Source organism: Peromyscus eremicus, unplaced genomic scaffold, assembly GCF_949786415.1.
Source record: "Peromyscus eremicus unplaced genomic scaffold, PerEre_H2_v1 PerEre#2#unplaced_1737, whole genome shotgun sequence".
NCBI lineage: Eukaryota > Metazoa > Chordata > Mammalia > Rodentia > Cricetidae > Peromyscus > Peromyscus eremicus.
Genome location: NW_026735972.1, coordinates 17369 through 35604, shown reverse-complemented (window position 1 = coordinate 35604; position 18236 = coordinate 17369). Strand labels below are relative to the sequence as shown.

The following is an 18236-nucleotide window of genomic DNA, read 5'->3' as shown; positions in this document are numbered from 1 at the left end:
AAACTAGCCACCTCTATGGAAAGTTACTCTGACTCCAGAGACAGTCACAGCCTCCCAGATTCAGTACCCTGCTGTCTTCTGCTTATACCAAACAGTAACCACCGAATGACTTCACATCTTTTGTAGGGTTTCTCTGTGAAACAATCCTGGCAGTCCTGGATATCTCTCTCTAGACCAGGCTGGCCTCCAACTCAGAGATCCGCCTGTTTCTGCCTCCCAAGTGCTGGGATTAAAGGCATGCGCCACCATTGTCTAGTTATTTCACCTCTTAAAAAGTAATTTACACTTTAAAAATAGGATATGGTAGGATTCCCCACCCTCCATTTTACAAATATTTCTAGAGCAACCAAAAAATTCACACTTATAAAACAGTTGATAGGCCTGGCGGTGGTGATACACGCCTTTGATCCCAGTACTCGGAAAGCAGAGGCAGGCGGATCTCTCTGAGTTCAAGGCCAGCCTGGTCTACAGAGCGAGATCCAGGACAGCCAGGGCTACCAGGAAAAATCATATCAAAAAGAAACAAAACAAAAAATTAAAAAAATAGTTGATAAAATATCCCTCTGGACTGTACACGGAGAGGCTCGGGCCCTTGACAAGCGGGACAGTCACACTTAGCTTCTTGTTTCTCTGCTGTGGAGAGGCCTGATGATTCTGGTTCTGTCCGGTTTTCTGCAGTCAGATCTGTAGCTCAGGGTCAGCAGCCTTAGCCTGTCGGCCTTGCTTTCTTTCCTCTCGTTTGCACTTCCTGTCTGATGACATATCTTCTCCCGGGGTCTTTGTGTCCACCTTGGCAGGGGCTTGTCCGGTCACAGAGCTCCCTGGTCACCCCCGGACCGCTGTGACCCTGTGTGGTTTTTAACATTGGTTCTGGGGATTAAACTCAGGTCCTCTGGCTTCAGGTCAACAACCTGGGTTGTCCCGGTCCTCAGCCTTTTAACCACCAATCAGAGCTACGTGGACACTTCTCTTTGTGTGTTTGTGATACTCAAAATGTAGAGGAAGACCAAATGGCCCTGAGAGTCTGTGTACTGCACCCCACGTGAGTCTAAGGGTCACACCAGCACTGCTCCTCCTACCCTGATTGTCAATGTTTCTCAAAGATACTAAAAACCGAAATCCTCAGGAGGGAAACTTACTCTGAAATAATAAAAATACTTTTCCTTTAAAAATTACAAAAAAAAACCAACAACAACAACAACAACAAAAAACACACACACACACACACTTTGCCAGGCGGTGGTGGCGCACACCTTTAATCCCAGCACTTGGGAGGCAGAGCCAGGCGGATCTTTGTGAGTTCGAGGCCAGCCTGGGCTACAGAGTGAGTTCCAGGAAAGGCGCAAAGCTACATAGAGAAACCCTGTCTCGAAAAACAACAAAACAAACAAGAAAAAATACATTTATGAAATGTTTGCAGGTGTGTGGAGTGGCCCATTCCTGCCGTGGCACACATTCCTGCCGTGGCACACACTCCTGCCGTGGCACACTCCTGCCGTGGCACACACTCCTGCCGTGGCACACACTCCTGCCGTGGCACACTCCTGCCGTGGCACACATTCCTGCCGTGGCACACATTCCTGCTGTGGCACACTCCTGCCGTGGCACACATTCCTGCCGTGGCACACTCCTGCCGTGGCACACACTCCTGCCGTGGCACACACTCCTGCCGTGGCACACATTCCTGCCGTGGCACCATTCCTGCCGTGGCACACATTCCTGCCGTGGCACACATTCCTGCCGTGGCACACATTCCTGCCGTGGCACACATTCCTGCCGTGGCACACACTCCTGCCGTGGCACACACTCCTGCCGTGGCACACATTCCTGCCGTGGCACACATATGCGGAGGTCAGAGGACAACATGTAGGAGTCAGTGCTCTCCTTTGGCTGTGCGGGTGCCGAGGGTTGAACTCAGGTCCTCAAGCTTGGCAGCAAGCACCTTTCCCCACTGAGCCATCTCACAGGCCCCAGACACAGTTTTCTCTGTTTTATACTTCAGAATACACAGTATTCAGATTTGTCTTGACTTTCAGTGGGGAAGCCAGACGCTATGACCTGAAGACTCTCCAACATGCTGCAGAGAGAGGGAGGACCCGCCATCAGCTGGCCACACAGGTGAGCCCTCTTGGGAGGGGACAGCCCTGGGCGAGCCCTCAGCTGACTACAGAGAGCCCTGGCCAAGGGTGGACCGACCACAGCTTGATGGAACCAGACAAGTCAACCAAAACACTTCCAAGTTCCTGAGATCACAAATAATTGTTGGGTTTTGTTTTTATGTTTTCAGGCAGTCACCCCAGGGAAGTGGCAATCTGTGTCTTCTCATGATGACTTCACAGTCCCAACAGGGCCCCTAAGTGCTATTTTTCTATTTACTTTATAGACAGGGAGACTGAGGTGCAGACAGGGTCACGCCTCAGCCCAGGTCACACAGCTAACAGACGACAAGATCTAATTCAAACCCAGGGTTGTCATTCTTGCCTAGTCTGTCTGTCATTCTCTTTCCCATGATGTTGTCCCCAAATATTTTCTTCCTCCACGGTCCTAGTGTGGCCACTGAAATGTGAGCAAATGTGTGCAGCCTCATTCTAGTGGAAACTTGAGAGGTGGGTAACACAGTCACGGTCCCTTTCCTTGTTTAATACTCAAGAACACACCGGGGTCTTCTTCAGCGCCTCGGTGGGAGTTTTTGAGCAAGCTCTGGTTCTTCCTTTGGCCAGGACTTGAAGGGGCATGTGGTGTAAGAAAGTACCCTGGGATGATGATGATTCAGCAGGTAAAGGCGCTTGCTGCCAAGCCTGACACCCTGAGTTCAATCCTGGGATCCACACAGTGGAAGGAGAGAACCGACTCTCCTCTGGCAAGCTGTCCTCTGACTTACATGTGCTGTGGCATGGCATGAGTGTACACACAGATACACACATACACAAAATACAAATGTAGAATAAAAGCGCCTTGATGATAGGGCATTGTATTAGGGTTTTTGAGAGGAACAAGCCGACGGAATACGAGCGAATGTGCAGTGTAGGATACATATACCAGCCTGCCTCTGCTTCCCAAGGGCTGGGGTTAAAGCCAGGCACCACCATGCCTAGCTTAAGCCCATCATTTTGAAGGTTTTAAATCCAGGAGGAGGCAAGCCCCACTGATTTAGCCTCTGGTGAGGCCTGGGGTGGATGGTGGCATGTCACAGCGGGAGCTCGTGTGCCAACAGATATATCACCAAACAGAAGGTCAGAAAGAGGCCAGGATCCCACAGCCCCACACAGGCACCTCCCACAAGGACCCGCCTCCTAAAAGTCCACACCGTTCCCAACAGGAGGGACTGGGGGAGATTCTTAAACCACAGCTAGAAGGCTGGAGAGATGGCTCCGGGGTTCGGAGCACTTGATGGCTTTTGTAGAGGACCTGGTTCCCAGCACTTCCATGGTGGTTTCTACTACAATCACCTTCACTGTAGTTCCATAAAAACACAGACACAGACACACAGACACACAGACACACAGACACACACACACACACACACACACACCAGCACCCACATCCTCCCAGGAAAGGATGGGCTCCACATTCAGGTTTTAAAAGGCGTCTGGGAGACGACTTGGGGGATCAAAGTACTTGCCGTGGGGACATGAGAACTGGAGTGCGGATTCCTCAGAACCTGTGTAAATGCCAGGTGAGCAGGGTGGCTGCCTGTCCTAGCCTTGAAGGCGGAGACGGGATCCCCAGAATGAACTAGCTGGTGAGGCTAGCCACATGAGTGAGTGGGTTTGACTGAGACACCCCACCTCAGTGAATAAGGTGGAGGAGGTGGGGCCTGACACCGAGAGAGAGCCTCCACATGCACAAGCACACACACGTACACAAATGCGCACATGTGCCCACACACGGAAACATGCATGCATACACACACACACACACACACACACACACACACACACACACCCCACCCACAAAAAAATGGAAAAAGAAAAACAGATTTGAAGAGCAGCCACAGAAGGAGGGAGTCAGTCTCCCAAACACAAAAGTGGGGTGTGTTTGGGAGACTCGCCCATGCTGTGCCACGGCCTAGGCGGAGGTCCCGATGAACAGCGCCTCCACCCAGGCCCTGGGAGGCAACGGACTGACCAGTGCTTCCAGAAGCCTCACGCTTCCCTCCCTTACGCATTTATTGGTTCTCCTCAACGTTACTCCCCGTTTTTAAAGTAGGAATGGCTGGGACGGCAGGTGGAGGGCCGGCACCCCAAGTCCTGCGGACACTGCAAGCTGACTATGACTTTGCAGGCCTGGATCTGGACTTCCTCCTCAGGGTGGATGACTAGGGAAAGTAGTCGGTCTGCCAGTCTGGACTCGTCCCCAAAGAGGGCTTCATGCAGGGACTGTTCATTGTAATGCCATTTCACTGCTCGGTAGTGGGTGGCGTTCCGACCCTCACTCAGCCGCTCGGCAAATACCAGCACCTCGAACAGCAGACTTCCTGGCTGGGAAGACTGGAAGAGGTTCAGGAAGTTGGAGTGCACCTGTGTGGTGGGGGTACAAGAGAACCTGTGAGCTTCACGGCCTGTTCTAATTCTTGTCCTTGGCTCCCCACTGGTCACCTCCATCCGCATTTCCCTTTCATTATCATTTTCCAGAGAAATTACATCCTAGTCAGAGAACAGGAGTGATTTCCTGAGATTAAGGTTAAGACTTAGTATATGAGGCTGGAGGGGTGGCTTAGCAATTAAGAGCTCTGACTTCTCTTGCAGAGGACCCAGTATTGGGAGTCTCCGAACCGAGGTGGGTGGCTCACAACCCTCTGGAGCTCCAGTTCCAGGGGTTCTGACGCCCTCTGCTGGCCCCCACAGGCACTGCACACAGGTGATGCACAAACACATGCAGACACCCATGCACATTAAAAAACAATTAAACAAAAATCTATCCAGTGAACATAACCCTCCCGACACCTGCATCAGCGTCCCATCAGCCCATCTCCATCTTCTTTCACCTGGCAGTTGAGAATGTCATAGAGAAGGTCACTCTTCTGTGCCAGGTAGCTCAGGAGGCGGACAGCTTGTACCTGAATAAGGGACAGGGGGAGAGGGCTGGTGGGTCTGGGCCTCAGCAGGGGGGTGGCTTGAACCTCAGCTCTTTCCTCTAGGTGCTGCTCCAGGAGGGGAGAGGGGGGAGGGGGGAATGAGGTCTTGTGGGCAGGCACCTGTGACAGGATATAGTCTGACTGCATGATCTCCATCAAGGCAGGCATCACCCGCCGCAGCTGTGGGTGCACGTAGTCAGGCATCGGGAGGCTGTTGAGGAGGCGAAGGCCAGCCACATGCAGCTCTGTGTCCCAGATGGTAGAGATCAGTTCCAGCACCTTGATGGAATGCTCCTGGGGTAGAGAGATGGGTCTGCTCTCATATGGTGACCTCCCTGACACACTGTGCTCCATGTCGCCCTTCAGGGACCCACCCAGGACCCAGTAGACGATGCTCCCTACCTTGAACTGGAAGCACCACGTGCCGTGGTTAGCCACTCCTACCTCACATGGATTTTTTTTTTCCTTGTTAGGCTCTTCTCTCAGTCTTCCTAAACATTCTGCCCAACCCCCTCTTCTCCACTTCACCCCCATGGTGAAGGGGAGTCACCAGCCCACCCATTAATGCCACTTTCTCCCTACCCCACACCTGCCACCTTGGTCCTGGCCAAAGGTCTGACATTCCTTCCAAACCCCAACTTACAGCAGCCTCCAATTCTCCCTCCCCTCCCTCACCTCAGAAAGTACTTTTAGTTTTCTCTCCAAACCCAACAAAAGGGGTCAGTGAGATGGTCTAGAGGGTAAAGGGGCTTGTGGCACAAGCCAGTCGACCTGAGTTCGAACCCTGAAAAGGCAGGAAGTGGGTGGAAGGAAAGAGCCAATTCCACACAGTTGTCTTCTGACCACACAGGCACCGTGGCACGTGTGTGCACTCACACACACACACACACACACACACACACACACACACACACTAGTAGTAATTTTTAGAAGACCACTAAAAGGGCTGGTGACTCAGCAGATAAGGTGCTTGGAAGGAGAGAACTGGGCTCTGCAGGCTGACCTCTGACCTCCACAAGTGTGCCATGGCCTGTTCATGCCCATATTCACACACGCGCACACACACACACACACACACACACACACACACTATATATATATATATGTAAGTATATATATATATATATATATATAGTTTGTACTTTTTAAAAAATTCTGCACAAAACCAAACTGCTTATTACCCACCCCCACTTCTACCGCCCTCTTCCAAGCCACCATCTTCTCTCACCCAGATCTCTGCAACAGTGTCCTGTCCCCACCTTCCATCTTGGTTCAGAACACCCACATCCTTAGATGTGCGGCTCCTCTCTCCTCTGCGGCAGCCGCTCACTAGGTAAAAAGCCCAAGTCCTTGGACACGGACACACACACACACACACACACACACACACACACACACACCCCGCTCTGCTGCAGTGGCCCCGATCCTCAACCCTCTCGTCCTGTCTCTGTTACCGAGGGGCCCACCATGAAGGGTTCTGAGGTGTTCCTTGAACACACCAGCTAGTCACCTGCCTGAGGAGGCTTGCCGATCACTTCTCCAGCACCATATTTTTTATTTTTAAGTAATTATAAACTATTATTAAAAATAAATTGAAAAAAAAGTAAATCGAAACATTAAAAATTTAAAAATAAAAATTAAAAAATAGCCGGGCGGTGGTGGCACACGCCTTTAATCCCAGCACTCAGGAGGCAGAGCCAGGCGGATCTCTGTGAGTTCGAGGCCAGCCTGGGCTACCAAGTGAGTTCCAGGAAAGGCGCAAAGCTACACAGAGAAACCCTGTCTTGAAAAACCAAATAGCCGGGCATGATGGTGCATGCCTTTAATACCAGTACTGGGGATACAGAGGCAGGTGGATCTCCGAGTTTGAGGCCAGCCTCAAAACAGCCAGGGCTACATAGAGAAACCCAGTCTCAAAAAACCAAAATAAAGAAAGAAAATAAAGAAAGAAAAACAGAAAACCATCACACATATTTGCAACATTTTTATCATATTAAGTTTAAAATATTAAGTAAATGATTTATGTTTTACTTATATTATTATAAATTTACAAGAAGCTGCAAACATAGTAAGAAGTCCTCTGGCTCATTCCCTCAGTGGACGCGTCTTACCCAGTCACAGTGCAGTACCAAGACCAGAGAGATGGTACTGGCAATGTGAGTCTGCATCTCAGACAGATCTTGCTAACTGCCACCGCCATCAATATGTTACTCCATCGGGACTATCCCAGTGGTCCCTCCTGGGGGATCCTCTATAGTCATTGTCACCTGCTCCCCCACCCCTGGCAAACACTGAGCTGTCTTCCAACTCAATAATTTTTTAAAGAATGTCATATAAGTGCTCGCTTCGGCAGCACATATACTAAAAAAAAAGAATGTCATATAAATGAGATTATACTTCATGAGACCTATTGATATTGGCTATTTGGACTGGAGAGATGGCTCAGATGTTAAGAGCACTGGCTGTTCTTCCAGAAGACCTAAGTTCAATTCCCAGCACCCACATGGTGGCTCACAATCATTTATAATGAGATCTGGTGCCCTCTTCTGGCCTTCAGGGATATATTCAGACAAAACACTATACATAATAAGTAAACAGATCTTTTTTTAAAAAAGAGAGAGATTGGCTACTTGTCATCCAATATAATGCCACTGAGATCTATCCAAGTCATATGATCAATATGTCATTCCTTTTCATTACTGAGTAGTAGTCCTTTGAATGGATATACTACAGTTTAACCAAACACCTATTGAAAGATGTTTTGGTAGCTTTTAGTTTGAACCAATTTGAAATAAGGCTGCTATGAGTAATTATGTACCATTTCTATATAGCTATGAGTTTTCATTTCTCTAGGATAAAAGTCTAGAAGTGCAGCTACCAGCTAATAGATGTATATTTAATGTTTTAAGAAACTATGAAGCTGATTTCCAGAATGGCTGCTCTCCCATTTTATATTCGCATCAGCAATGTGGGAGACACCGAGTTTTGCTACATCTTTGTAGCATTTGGTGTTAAAATTTATGTACTTATTGCTGGGCGGTGGTGGCACACACCTTTAATCCCAGCACTCGGGAGGCAGAGCCAGGCAGATCTCTGTGAGTTCAAGGACAGCCTGGTCTACAGAGTGAGTTCCAGGACAGCTAGGGCTGCACAGAGAAACCCTGTCTCAAAAAAAAAATGTCCTTATGTATATGGATATTTTGTCTTCAAGTCTGAACACTAGAAGTGGGCATCGGATCCCATGGGACTATAGTTATAGATGGCTGTGAGCCACCATGTGGTTGCTGAGGATTGAACTCAGGACCTCTGGAAGAGCAGCCAGTGCTCTTAACCTCTGAACCATCTCTCCTGCCCATCAACTAATTTTTATTTTTAGCTATGCTTTTAATTTTTTATTTTTCATTTTATGATTATGATTGTGGGGGGTGTACAGGGTGGGGTGGGGAGCACATAGATGGAGGTCAGAGGACAGACAACCTGTGAGAACTGGCTCTCTCAGGTTGTCAGGTTTGGCACACCCACAAAGCTCCCTCATCAGTGCTCTGTATAACGTCTCGACGCATCCCTCATTAGACATGTGGTTTGTTGTTGTTCGTTCTGCTTATTTTTGTTTTTAAATGGGATCTCATGTACCTCAAGCTGACCTCAAGTTTGTTATATAGCTGAGGGTGACCTTGAACTCCTGACCTCCTTGCCCTACCTCCTGAGTGCTGGGATCACAGCACATGCAACTGCACCCAGTGTATGTGTGATTGGGATGGAGCCTGGCTTTTCGAAGGCTAGGCTCGTACTCTACCAACTGAATTGAAACCCCATATCCTATTTTTTTTTCTTTTAAAGAGCATGTGTTTGACGTCACAAAGGCTTCACCATAGATGTAACAAAAGATAACGTCCTTCAAAGCTGCACCCCACCCCACGTGACTTTCTCACACTACCTCACTTTCTCTCTCAAGACAGAATCTCACAGTGTAACCTTGGCTGTCCTGGCCTGGAACTCACTCTATAGACCAGGCTGGCCTCAGACTCAGAGATTCACCTGCCTCTGTCTCCTGGGTGCTGGGATCACAGCCACTTCACCCTTCTTGACTTCCCCCACAAGCTATCACGTCCGACACTCTGTGTGTCACCTGACACTCTGTGTATCACCTGGCTCACCCTGTTAAGATGTGTATCCCTCAAGGACCAGTATCCTTCCATCTCTCTTCACTGCCCTATTCAGTGCCCCCAATCAGGGGTCAACAGAAAAGCAGACAGAGGAATCTTGAGATTTGAGGTTTGAGATGTTGAACTGAGAATAGGCACCAGACACAAGCCCAAGCTGGCCCTACAGCCATGAGGGGGAGTCCCTGTGAAAGCAAGTGCTCCCTGTCCTCCCCACTGCCTGCTGAGAGTCTGGGGCAGGGCAGTGTCTGTAGCAGGGGAGCGTCTGTAGCAGGGGAGCATCTGGGGCAGGGGAGCATCTGGGGCAGGGGAGCATCTGGGGCAGGGGAGAGTCTGGGGCAGGGCCTCAGGAAGAACAGGTGCAGGAACAGGGAGGGGAGGGTCTGAGCTTCCTTCTAAATGGCTGTGGTCAGGGCAAGGAGGCATGGCGACAGACAATGTCACCGTTCATGATCAGAGCTCCTAAGAAGGGCAAACAGGGTGGTCTGATTGAGAAAGTGAGGCAGACAGGTTAGAGGCCCTCCAGCAGGCTTAGGTAGTGTATCTGGTAGCAGCAGCTGGCCAGGAGGAAGCAGGGGACCCCCCACCCTCAGGCTGCAGGGACATGGAAAGCACTTCTAAATAGAAAGGGCTCAGTCTTCCTTATACGAAAAGCATCAATCCCTTGAGGGGTGAAGGACAAGCAGGGTGGCAGCTCCCTGGGGGAACTCAACTCTGCAGGGTGGAGCCCCAGGCTCTCTCACAGCGGAAGATGCTTGCAGGTGACCCAGGAAGACCAGAGCAGGTGACCCGGGAGGACCCGGGAGCTTCAGGCAACAGGGTCAAGGTGCTCGGTGGGGAGCGTAAAGCACCACCGAGTGAAGACCTCAGGAAAATTTTATTGTTTTCAAAATAGTCTCACTTTAGAGCCCCAGGCCGGCCTTAAAATCATGATCCCCTGACTTCAGAAATACACCATGATACCTCAGCCCAAACTTTTGTTTCAAAACAAATTTTTTTAAATTTATTTATTTGTATTTCATGTGCATTGGTGTTTTGCCTGCATCCATGTCTGTGTGAGGGTGTCAGATCCCCTGGGACAGGAGTTACAGTTGTGAGCTGCCATGTGGGTGCTGGGAATTGAACTCGGGTCCTCTGGAAGAGCAGCCAGTGCTCTTAACCACTGAGCCATCTCTCCAGCCCCTGTTTCCAAACAATTTTACAGAACAGTTCTAGCTGGCTTGTTTTTGTGGCTGTGACTAACACTATGACTGAAAGAACATGGAGCGGAGGAGGTTTATTTGGCTTGAGGTCACAGCTGAACGCAGGGTAAAAACCTGGAGACAAGTCCTGAGGCTATGGAGATGGCTCAGCTGTTGAAAGCACTGACTGCTCTTGCAGAGGACCCAGGTTCCCAGGACCCATGGAGGCCCCTCCTCTGGTCTCTGAGTCACCAGGCATGGATATAGCACCCATACATACATGTGGGCAAAATACTCATAAAACTTTTTTTTTTTTTTTTTTTTTTTTTTTTTTAAAGAACCATGGAAGAGGGGCTGGAGAGATGGCTCAGAGGTTCAGAGCACTGGCTGTTCTTCCAGAAGTCCTGAGTTCAATTCCCAGCACCCACATGGTGGCTCACAACCATCTGTAATGAGATCTGGTGTCCTCTTCTGGCCTGCATTCATACATGCAGGCAGAACATTGTATACACAATAAATAAATAAATTAAAAAAAAAAAAAAAAAGAACCATGGTGGAATGCTGCTTTCTAGCTCACTCACTGGTTCATGTTCAGCTAAATTTCTTAGAGAACCCAGGCGCACCTGCCTGGGGATGGTGTCACACACAGTGGGCTGGGCCCCCACACCAATCCTCAGTCCTCAATCAGGGCAGTCTCACAGAACTGCCCACAGGCCAGTCTGGTGTCGGCAGCTCTTCACCTGAGGTTATGTCAAGTTGATAAGGAACACTAACCAGGACAGAAATGTTAAACTTTGGAATATTCAAATGTTAATGAAGACTGAGCCACCAGGACTGGTCCCGCAGGCCTGATGGGATTGTACACTGGGATAACACTTGTGGGAAAGCTGGGTACCACCATGGACCAAGCCCTCCCCCTCCTGCAGGCTGGTCTACAGTAGTGTTCCCAGGGCTACGTGGACGATGTGCACAGTGCGCTCACGGCCTTGGAGGTGCAGGAGCTACCAGGAAAAGTCCAGATGTCCGACAATGGGCAAAGAGCGAGGTGGCCACAAGACAGACCACTGTACATTGGCCACTATCAAAAGAAAGAAACAAAGCATCCAGGGAAGGCTAAATCTTAAGTCTCTTTGATGTTTGGCGTATGTGTGAAAAGCAAACCACACAAGAATACAAACCACATATGTGTATGGTTTGAAACCAAAATGCCCCTAAAATGCCCCCCTCCCCCGCTCGTGTTTTGAATCCTTGTTCCCAGTTGGTGGCACTATTTTGGGAGGCTGTGGAGTCATTGGGAGGTGGGGCCTCTCTGGTAGAAGTGGGTCCCAAGAGGTGGGCCTTCGAAGGCTAGTCCTTGCCTCTGGTTCCTGTGTCTTTCTCTGCTTCCTGGTGTTCTGTAACATGCACCCCCTATACCACCCGCTCCTACCACCATGGGCCAAGCTACTGTCACGCCTTCCCCACGGTGATGACCCGAAACCGTGAGCCAAAATAAATATTTCCTCCTTTAGCTGTTTCTGCCCCCCCCATCCCCCACCCCCGTGGTGGTAATGCTGCAAAATTAACTCATACGGGAATCTGGTGCCAGGAGTGGGGCTGTCGCTAACAGCCTGATGGTGTGGCTCTTAGGCCTCCGAAACTTGAGGAGGACTTTGGAAAAGCTTGGAGATACAGGCTAGGCACTCCCTACATCACTGGAAATGGAGATTGACAGGTGACTCTGGGGTCGTTTAGAATATAGAACGCTGGTAGACACCAAACAGTACATACAGACTATGTCTGGGAGGCTTCAGGTAGGGAGGGAGAATCGGGTTAAGAAATGGACCACGGCTCATCCGCTTTTGGTGAAGAATTTGTCTAGATTTTTCCTGTGCCTTGAAATTTTGAGTGAGGTTGAATTTTAAAAACAATAGGCCCATTGATTTGGTGGAGCAATTTTAAAGACAGCACAACATTCAGGCTGTGATTCAGTTGTGGTGGCACTATGGTTATTGTTAACCACCTTTATCCAGACTCGGAGTGAAAATTGGGAGGAAAGAGCAGAGCAGGATTTGAACACATAAGAGGAATATATTTAAAATTGCAGAGAAAGCGGCCATACTTGTTAAAGAGATTGACAGATTAAAGAAAAGGTGAACGCTTTGCATGAGTCAATAGGAAAAGGTGACTCTGGACGTCTGAGGTGAGACCCCAGGGTATGACACTGCAGATTCTCTAGCAAGACTTTCCTTTCAGAAGAGGGGGCCACAGGGGTGCTCTGTTCTCACAGGGCACGTAGAAAAGTGTTCAACTGCCCTGGCAACTCAAAGGCCCCTGTGGCTGTGGTGCAAGGTGGCCTCACCACTGCCCAAGCTGGCAGCAGCACTTGGCATCATAATCGTGGGCTGGCTTTGCAGGAATGCACGGTACAAAATTTATGGAGTCGTAGATGCTTCCACCAAGATTCCAGAGAACAGAGAGGCTCAAGCCAGGCAAGAAACCCAAAGCCTACGAGGCCAGAGAGAGTGTTATAGAGTTGCGTTCCCTTCTGGAAGCTCCCCCACCCCCAGAGGGTTATGCCTAAGGGTCAGTGGGGGAAAACTGAGTTGCAATGGAGACTCCCAGATAAGGGATGTCAATAATGTGGGATGTGTGCTGAGAAAAGTTATAAATGCAAGACCTTAGGGGTGGGATTACATAAGCAAGCCCTTTAGTCACCATGGCTTCAGCTACCAGCCATGGAGCTACAGGATTTAACATCTGCCCTACTGGGCCTCGGTGTGGCCTTGTTCCTATCCCTCCTTCTCCTCTACTATTCCCACCACCTCCTTCCTCCCTTTTGGGATGGGAATGTTCACTCTGGGGTTATATGTTGGGAGTGTCTTTTTTATTTTACAGGGGTTTACAAGAGTCCATGCCGAGTCTCAGAGGAGAGTTTAACCTACAAACACTGTTGGAACTGTTCAGACTTCGGAGACTTTACGAGATGGATGAAATGTATTCATTATGTATTAGGAGATGATTATGCATCTTGGGGGCAGGGGAAGAATCTGATAGAATATGAAGTACAGGGGCTGAAGAGGTGGCTCAGAGGTTAACAGCCCTTGCTAGTCTCTCAGAGGACTCAAGTTCAGTTCCCAGCATCTGCAAGGTGGCTCACAGCTGCCTCTAGGTCTAGCTTCAGGGGACTGTGTCTCCCTCTTCTGGCCTCTAAGGTCACTGCACTCATGTGCACATACCCACACACAGATAGACACACACATACACAGAATTTTTAAACAGTGAATATAAAGTGTTCTCCACAGGTGGAGGTTTGGCAGGATCTAGAACCTTTGGGGCGGGTGGGACCTAGCTGGCTAAAGGGGATCACTATGGGTGGGGTTTACAGGCTATATCCATTCCTCCGCCCTCTCTCTCCCCACCCCCATCATCTGTGCCGAACACAGCCCATCCCACTCTTTCCACTACCACAAGCTGAGGGGCTCCACCATGCTGTTCCCACCACAATGGACGGAAGCCCCTGAAACTGTGAACCGGAGTCTACCTTTCCTCCCTAAGTTGTCAAGTGTCGTCACCATGAAGCCAAAGTAACTAATCCACAATACCCCTTGCCCACAATACCCCTTGCCCACAATACCCCTGTGCACAGAGTCAAACACAACCAACTACTCCACCCATCTGCCTGCCTTGCAGGGTGAACGGCACAAGTGCGCCTACAGCATCAAATGTGAGGTCCCAGCCCTTCAGGAGGGGAGGCTGGGTGGAGGAGCCATGCTCTTGGGGCTGGCCACATTTGGGGAAGGTGCTCCATTCATGTGCACACGTGGAGGCCAGAGGACAGCTTGTGGGGATTGGTTCTCTCCTTCCAACACGTGGGGCCTGGAGACTGAACTCAGGTGGTCAGTCCGAGAAGTAAGCACCCTTACCCAGTGAGCCTCCTTGCCCCTGGGCTTTGTTTGAATTGTTACTCTTTCAGCTTCACACACACAAAAACATATGTTTTAAAGCAGGGCTGTGGTGGCACGTGCCTTTAGTCCCAGCACTCTGGAGGCAGAGGCAGGCAGATCTCTGAGTTTGAGGCCAGCCTGGTCTACACAGTGAGTTCCAGGACAGCCAGGGCTACACAGAGAAACCCTGTCTCAAAAATAGCTAACGTGTGTGTGTGTGTGTGTGTGTGTGTGTGTGTGTATTAAATACTTTACTTTTTACTTCTTAAAAAATATATGATTATTATGTGTATGTAAGATTTAGGGTACACTCTGCCATGGCATGCACGTGTTTGTCTGGGGACAACTTTGGAAAGTCAGTTCACTCCATCCACTGGTTTCTAGCAACCAGTCTCAGCTCGGCACTTTTAGTCTCCCGGCCCTTAGCTATTTCTAACTGGTGAGAAAGAAGCGTTTTGCTAGAAGGCAGTTTTAGAGTCAAAGACCTTGTATTTTAGAATTTACTTCTTTTTTGTTTGTTTCTGAGTCAGAGTTGGCTTCAGACCACAGACCCTGGGATGGCCTTCAACTCCCGATTCTCCTGCCTCCACCTCCAAAACCCTGGGCGTATAGTTGTGCAACACCTCACCTGGCTTCTGTGGTGCTGGGGATGGGGCCCGGACTCCCCCGGCTGAGCTGGCTGGGTCTCCGGCTGCGTTTGCTTTTTTAACACTTTGAACATCCCTGTGCCGAGCCCTTAGGTCATCAGAAAGACTAAATAAACCAGGTTAGGGGACTGGCATTTTCAGCCCTGCTCAAGCTCCGCAGAGGGGAGGAAGCAGAGCTGGCGGCCCCTGGCCTTGTCATCCCTACACAGGGGTGTGCGGGAGAAACGCGGAGCAACAGGGTTCGGCCTGCAGAAAACAAACTGCCATCTTTTCTCCTGACCCTGGCCCTAGGTGTCCTCTCTTCTGTCTGGCTGGTGTGGAACTATGACTGCTGTGTCATTTCAGCACATTCTCAAGCCTAAGCAGGGAGGTGTGGTAACCCCAGCTTCGTAACCAGCCTGTCAGAAGTCAGACCACACCTAGCACTGAAATGAGAGGGTCCTCAACTGTGTGACGCACTGGTGTCTAGGACTCTGAGGGGCTTTCTGCTCTTTAGGGGTCCAGTGTCATCCAGATTCAAACACACTTATGGGACACGACCATTCACCCTGCGCAAATCAAAGGGCCCAGGCCCTGGGAACATCCTGCGGACCCTGCCCAGGCTCACCTGGATCTTGAGCCTGAATTTCCTGATGCCAGAGAAAGCTTTAAGTGCATTCAGAGCTTGGATCTTGACACTGTTATCCTTATCATCCAGCATTTCACCCACCAAGCAGATGTCGTCGGTAGTACAAGCAGAGGCCTAGAGTGTGTGAGGAGAAGAGGGAGACAAGAGATACGGGGGTCCTGGGCCAAGTCCCCCAAGTCTCTGAGACCTCCCCCTGCTACCACCAGCCGGAGGGTCAGGTCCGAGGACGCTGCCGCTGCCGGGCAGTCGCGGGGTGAGGGGCGAGCCGGGGGGCCAGACTGACTGGGGGCCCCGCCTCTCCTCACCTCAGCCTCCAGCAAGTACACGCAGCGGGTGATGCTGTGCAGGATCATGCTCTTGGCATATTCGTCCTGTTTGCACTCTAGAGAGTTGAGGAGTCTTCGAATCTCACCCGAGTCCCGCCCGTGGCGCTCTCTCTCGATGGCCAGGCCTAGACAGCACCCAGGCCCACAGTTCAGGACACACGGGACTCAGAATTGGTGAAAGGGAGGGGCTGGGAAGTGGGGGCAGGGAGGGGGAGCTGACGACCGAGGCTTTTCTAAAACGAAGGCTTTTGCTGCGTCTAGCTCCTCATGCATCAGTTGCACAGGCCAGGCACTGCACCAAGGACCCTGACTAAGGTCCTGTCAGTCCTGCCGCTGGCTCATTGGTCTGTTCACCACCACGACTTTCCTGGTATGGAGCAGTAACAGGCAGGGAGGGTTTTGTTCTCATCGGATACCCTGGCAGATGGCAACCAACAGTCTCAAAGAAGCGACCCTTTTCCTGATGGCACAAAAGTACCCTGTGGGGACTGGAAAGATGGCTCAGTGGTTAAGGACACTGGCTGCTCTTCCAGAAGACCCAGGTTCGATTCCTAGCACCCACACGGTGGCTCTCAACCATCTGTTACTTCAGTCTGGCAATCCAAGGCCCTCTTCTGGCCTCCATGGGCATTGTGTGCACATACATACACACAGGCAAAATACCGAAACACATAAAATAAACATTTAAAGTATCCTATGACCTACTGGGGGGCTTAGGGCAAAAGGTCTCCCAACTTTTCTTTCCCTCAATGTCTCCAGTCTTCCTTGGGGAGAGCAAGAGAGATAAAGCTCTTGATTCCATTTCTGATACACAGAACGGAGAGGGACAGAATGGGTGATTCCTGGGGCCCAGCTCCATGAGCTCTGCTACGCAGGGACCCCCAAACTATCTTCTATAGCAGAACCTCCTTGCCTCAGGTGTTGGGGAGGAGGAGGGAAACTGAGGCAGGCCAGAGGAGAGAAAGAAGAAAGGAAGGGAGGAACTTGAAGGAGTCACCTTTGGGCCTTCCCTTAGGGGCGGCCTTGGGAGCAGGTGCCTCCTGGGGCAGAGCCCTCTCCCCAGGGACCGGACACTCACGGGCGATGCAGATGGGTGAGTTGGAGCAGAGGGGTGGTTGGCATTTTATACCAGCCCTGATGGCCTTGTACAGCAGGTATATGGCCCCGGCGCCTGTAGCGAGGCCCACCACGCTTTTGCGGAGGTCCAGTTGCTGCAGGCACCGGGGAATGGTCTTTCCCATGTCTTCAGTGCTGTCTTGTGTCTAGGTGGGAGCTACGATCAAGGCACCTGCAGAGAACATTCTGGAACCAGAACCCTGGCAGGGCCAAGAGCCAGGCTAGCAGAATTGGAACTCAGGCAACAAAGGAAGCCGGGGAGTTGACGGGGTTTAGGATGTAGGGAAATAAGAGGCCCGGAGCGCTTCAAAGGAGAGAAGACTCGGATTTTGGAGGCTGCGAGGACGAAGCAGAGCCTCTCAGGGTAGAAGGTAGGGAGGGCGTGATGGGGCTCAGAGGCGGCGCTTGCCTGGCATGGGTGAGGCCATGGGCTCATCACCGCAAATTTTTGTATTTTTCACTGTTTATTTCTTTCTTTATTGTCTCACTATATAAACCCTGGCTGACCTGGAACTCTGAGATCTACCTGCCTCTGCCTTCTCCTTGCTGGGGTTTTTTTTTTTTTTTTTTTTTTGATTTTTCGAGACAGGGTTTCTCTGTGTAGCTTTGCGCCTTTCCTGGAACTCACTTGGTAGCCCAAGCTGGCCTCGAACTCACAGAGATCCGCCTGGCTCTGCCTCCCGAGTGCTGGGATTAAAGGCGTGCGCCACCACTGCCCGGCTCCTTGCTGGGGTTAAGGGTGTAGGGAAAAGGGGCTGGCTAAATAAACCCACCCTGACCCTGGAGCCCAGAACCAGGAAAAGAAACACACCCTGGATCTGGGACCTGAGCCAGAGAAAGAAACACTTTCTCCTCAAACCCAGAACCAAAGAAACGCCCTGACTCTGAAACCAGTGCCAAAGAAACACACTTGGTCCCTAGAATCAGAGTCAGTGAAAGAAATATTCCCTGGCCTTAGAATTAGAGTCAAACAGCTAAGAAAGGCCAGTGAAAGAAACACAGTTTGGCTCTGAAACCAGGGCCATCTCTGCCCCTGACCAACAAAACTAACCAATCCCTGAGCAGAAAAAACTAACCAATTTCTGGACAGAAAATCTCCCTGGGGAAAGAGCCTATATAACCACCCTGCCGATTCAGCTGTGGGCTGTTCTCTCCACCCTGGTGGAGGCATC

At 50.5% G+C, this 18236-nt stretch overlaps 1 protein-coding gene across 2 annotated transcripts; it reads right to left on the bottom strand.

Annotated features, from left to right (window-relative positions):
• Window positions 1–4145: 4145 nt before the first annotated feature.
• On the bottom strand, window positions 4146–17255 carry Armc12 (armadillo repeat containing 12). 2 transcript variants are annotated; one of them, XM_059253127.1, is made up of 6 exons: window positions 16946–17255; window positions 15928–16073; window positions 15602–15736; window positions 5198–5371; window positions 4988–5059; window positions 4146–4520 (listed from the first exon to the last, which is right to left on the bottom strand). In XM_059253127.1, the coding sequence occupies exons 1-6, from the start codon at window positions 17187–17189 to the stop codon at window positions 4188–4190; spliced, it is 1104 nt and encodes a 367-aa protein (XP_059109110.1). In that variant the 5' UTR covers window positions 17190–17255; the 3' UTR covers window positions 4146–4187. The 2 variants fall into 2 exon arrangements, with proteins under 2 accessions (XP_059109110.1, XP_059109111.1); XM_059253128.1 differs by having other exon boundaries at window positions 17027–17255.
• Window positions 17256–18236: the final 981 nt, after the last annotated feature.

Excerpts from the sequence above, each read along its gene's own strand:
- Armc12 (XM_059253127.1), bottom strand. The coding sequence starts at position 17,189 with ATGGGAAAGACCATTCCCCGGTGCCTGCAGCAACTGGACCTCCGCAAA. Across the intron at positions 5,372-15,601 it reads AATTCAGGCTCAAGATCCAG|GAGCATTCCATCAAGGTGCT; the intron begins GTGAGCCTGGGC and ends TCTCTACCCCAG. Across the intron at positions 4,521-4,987 it reads ATGACATTCTCAACTGCCAG|GTGCACTCCAACTTCCTGAA; the intron begins GTGAAAGAAGAT and ends CCCACCACACAG.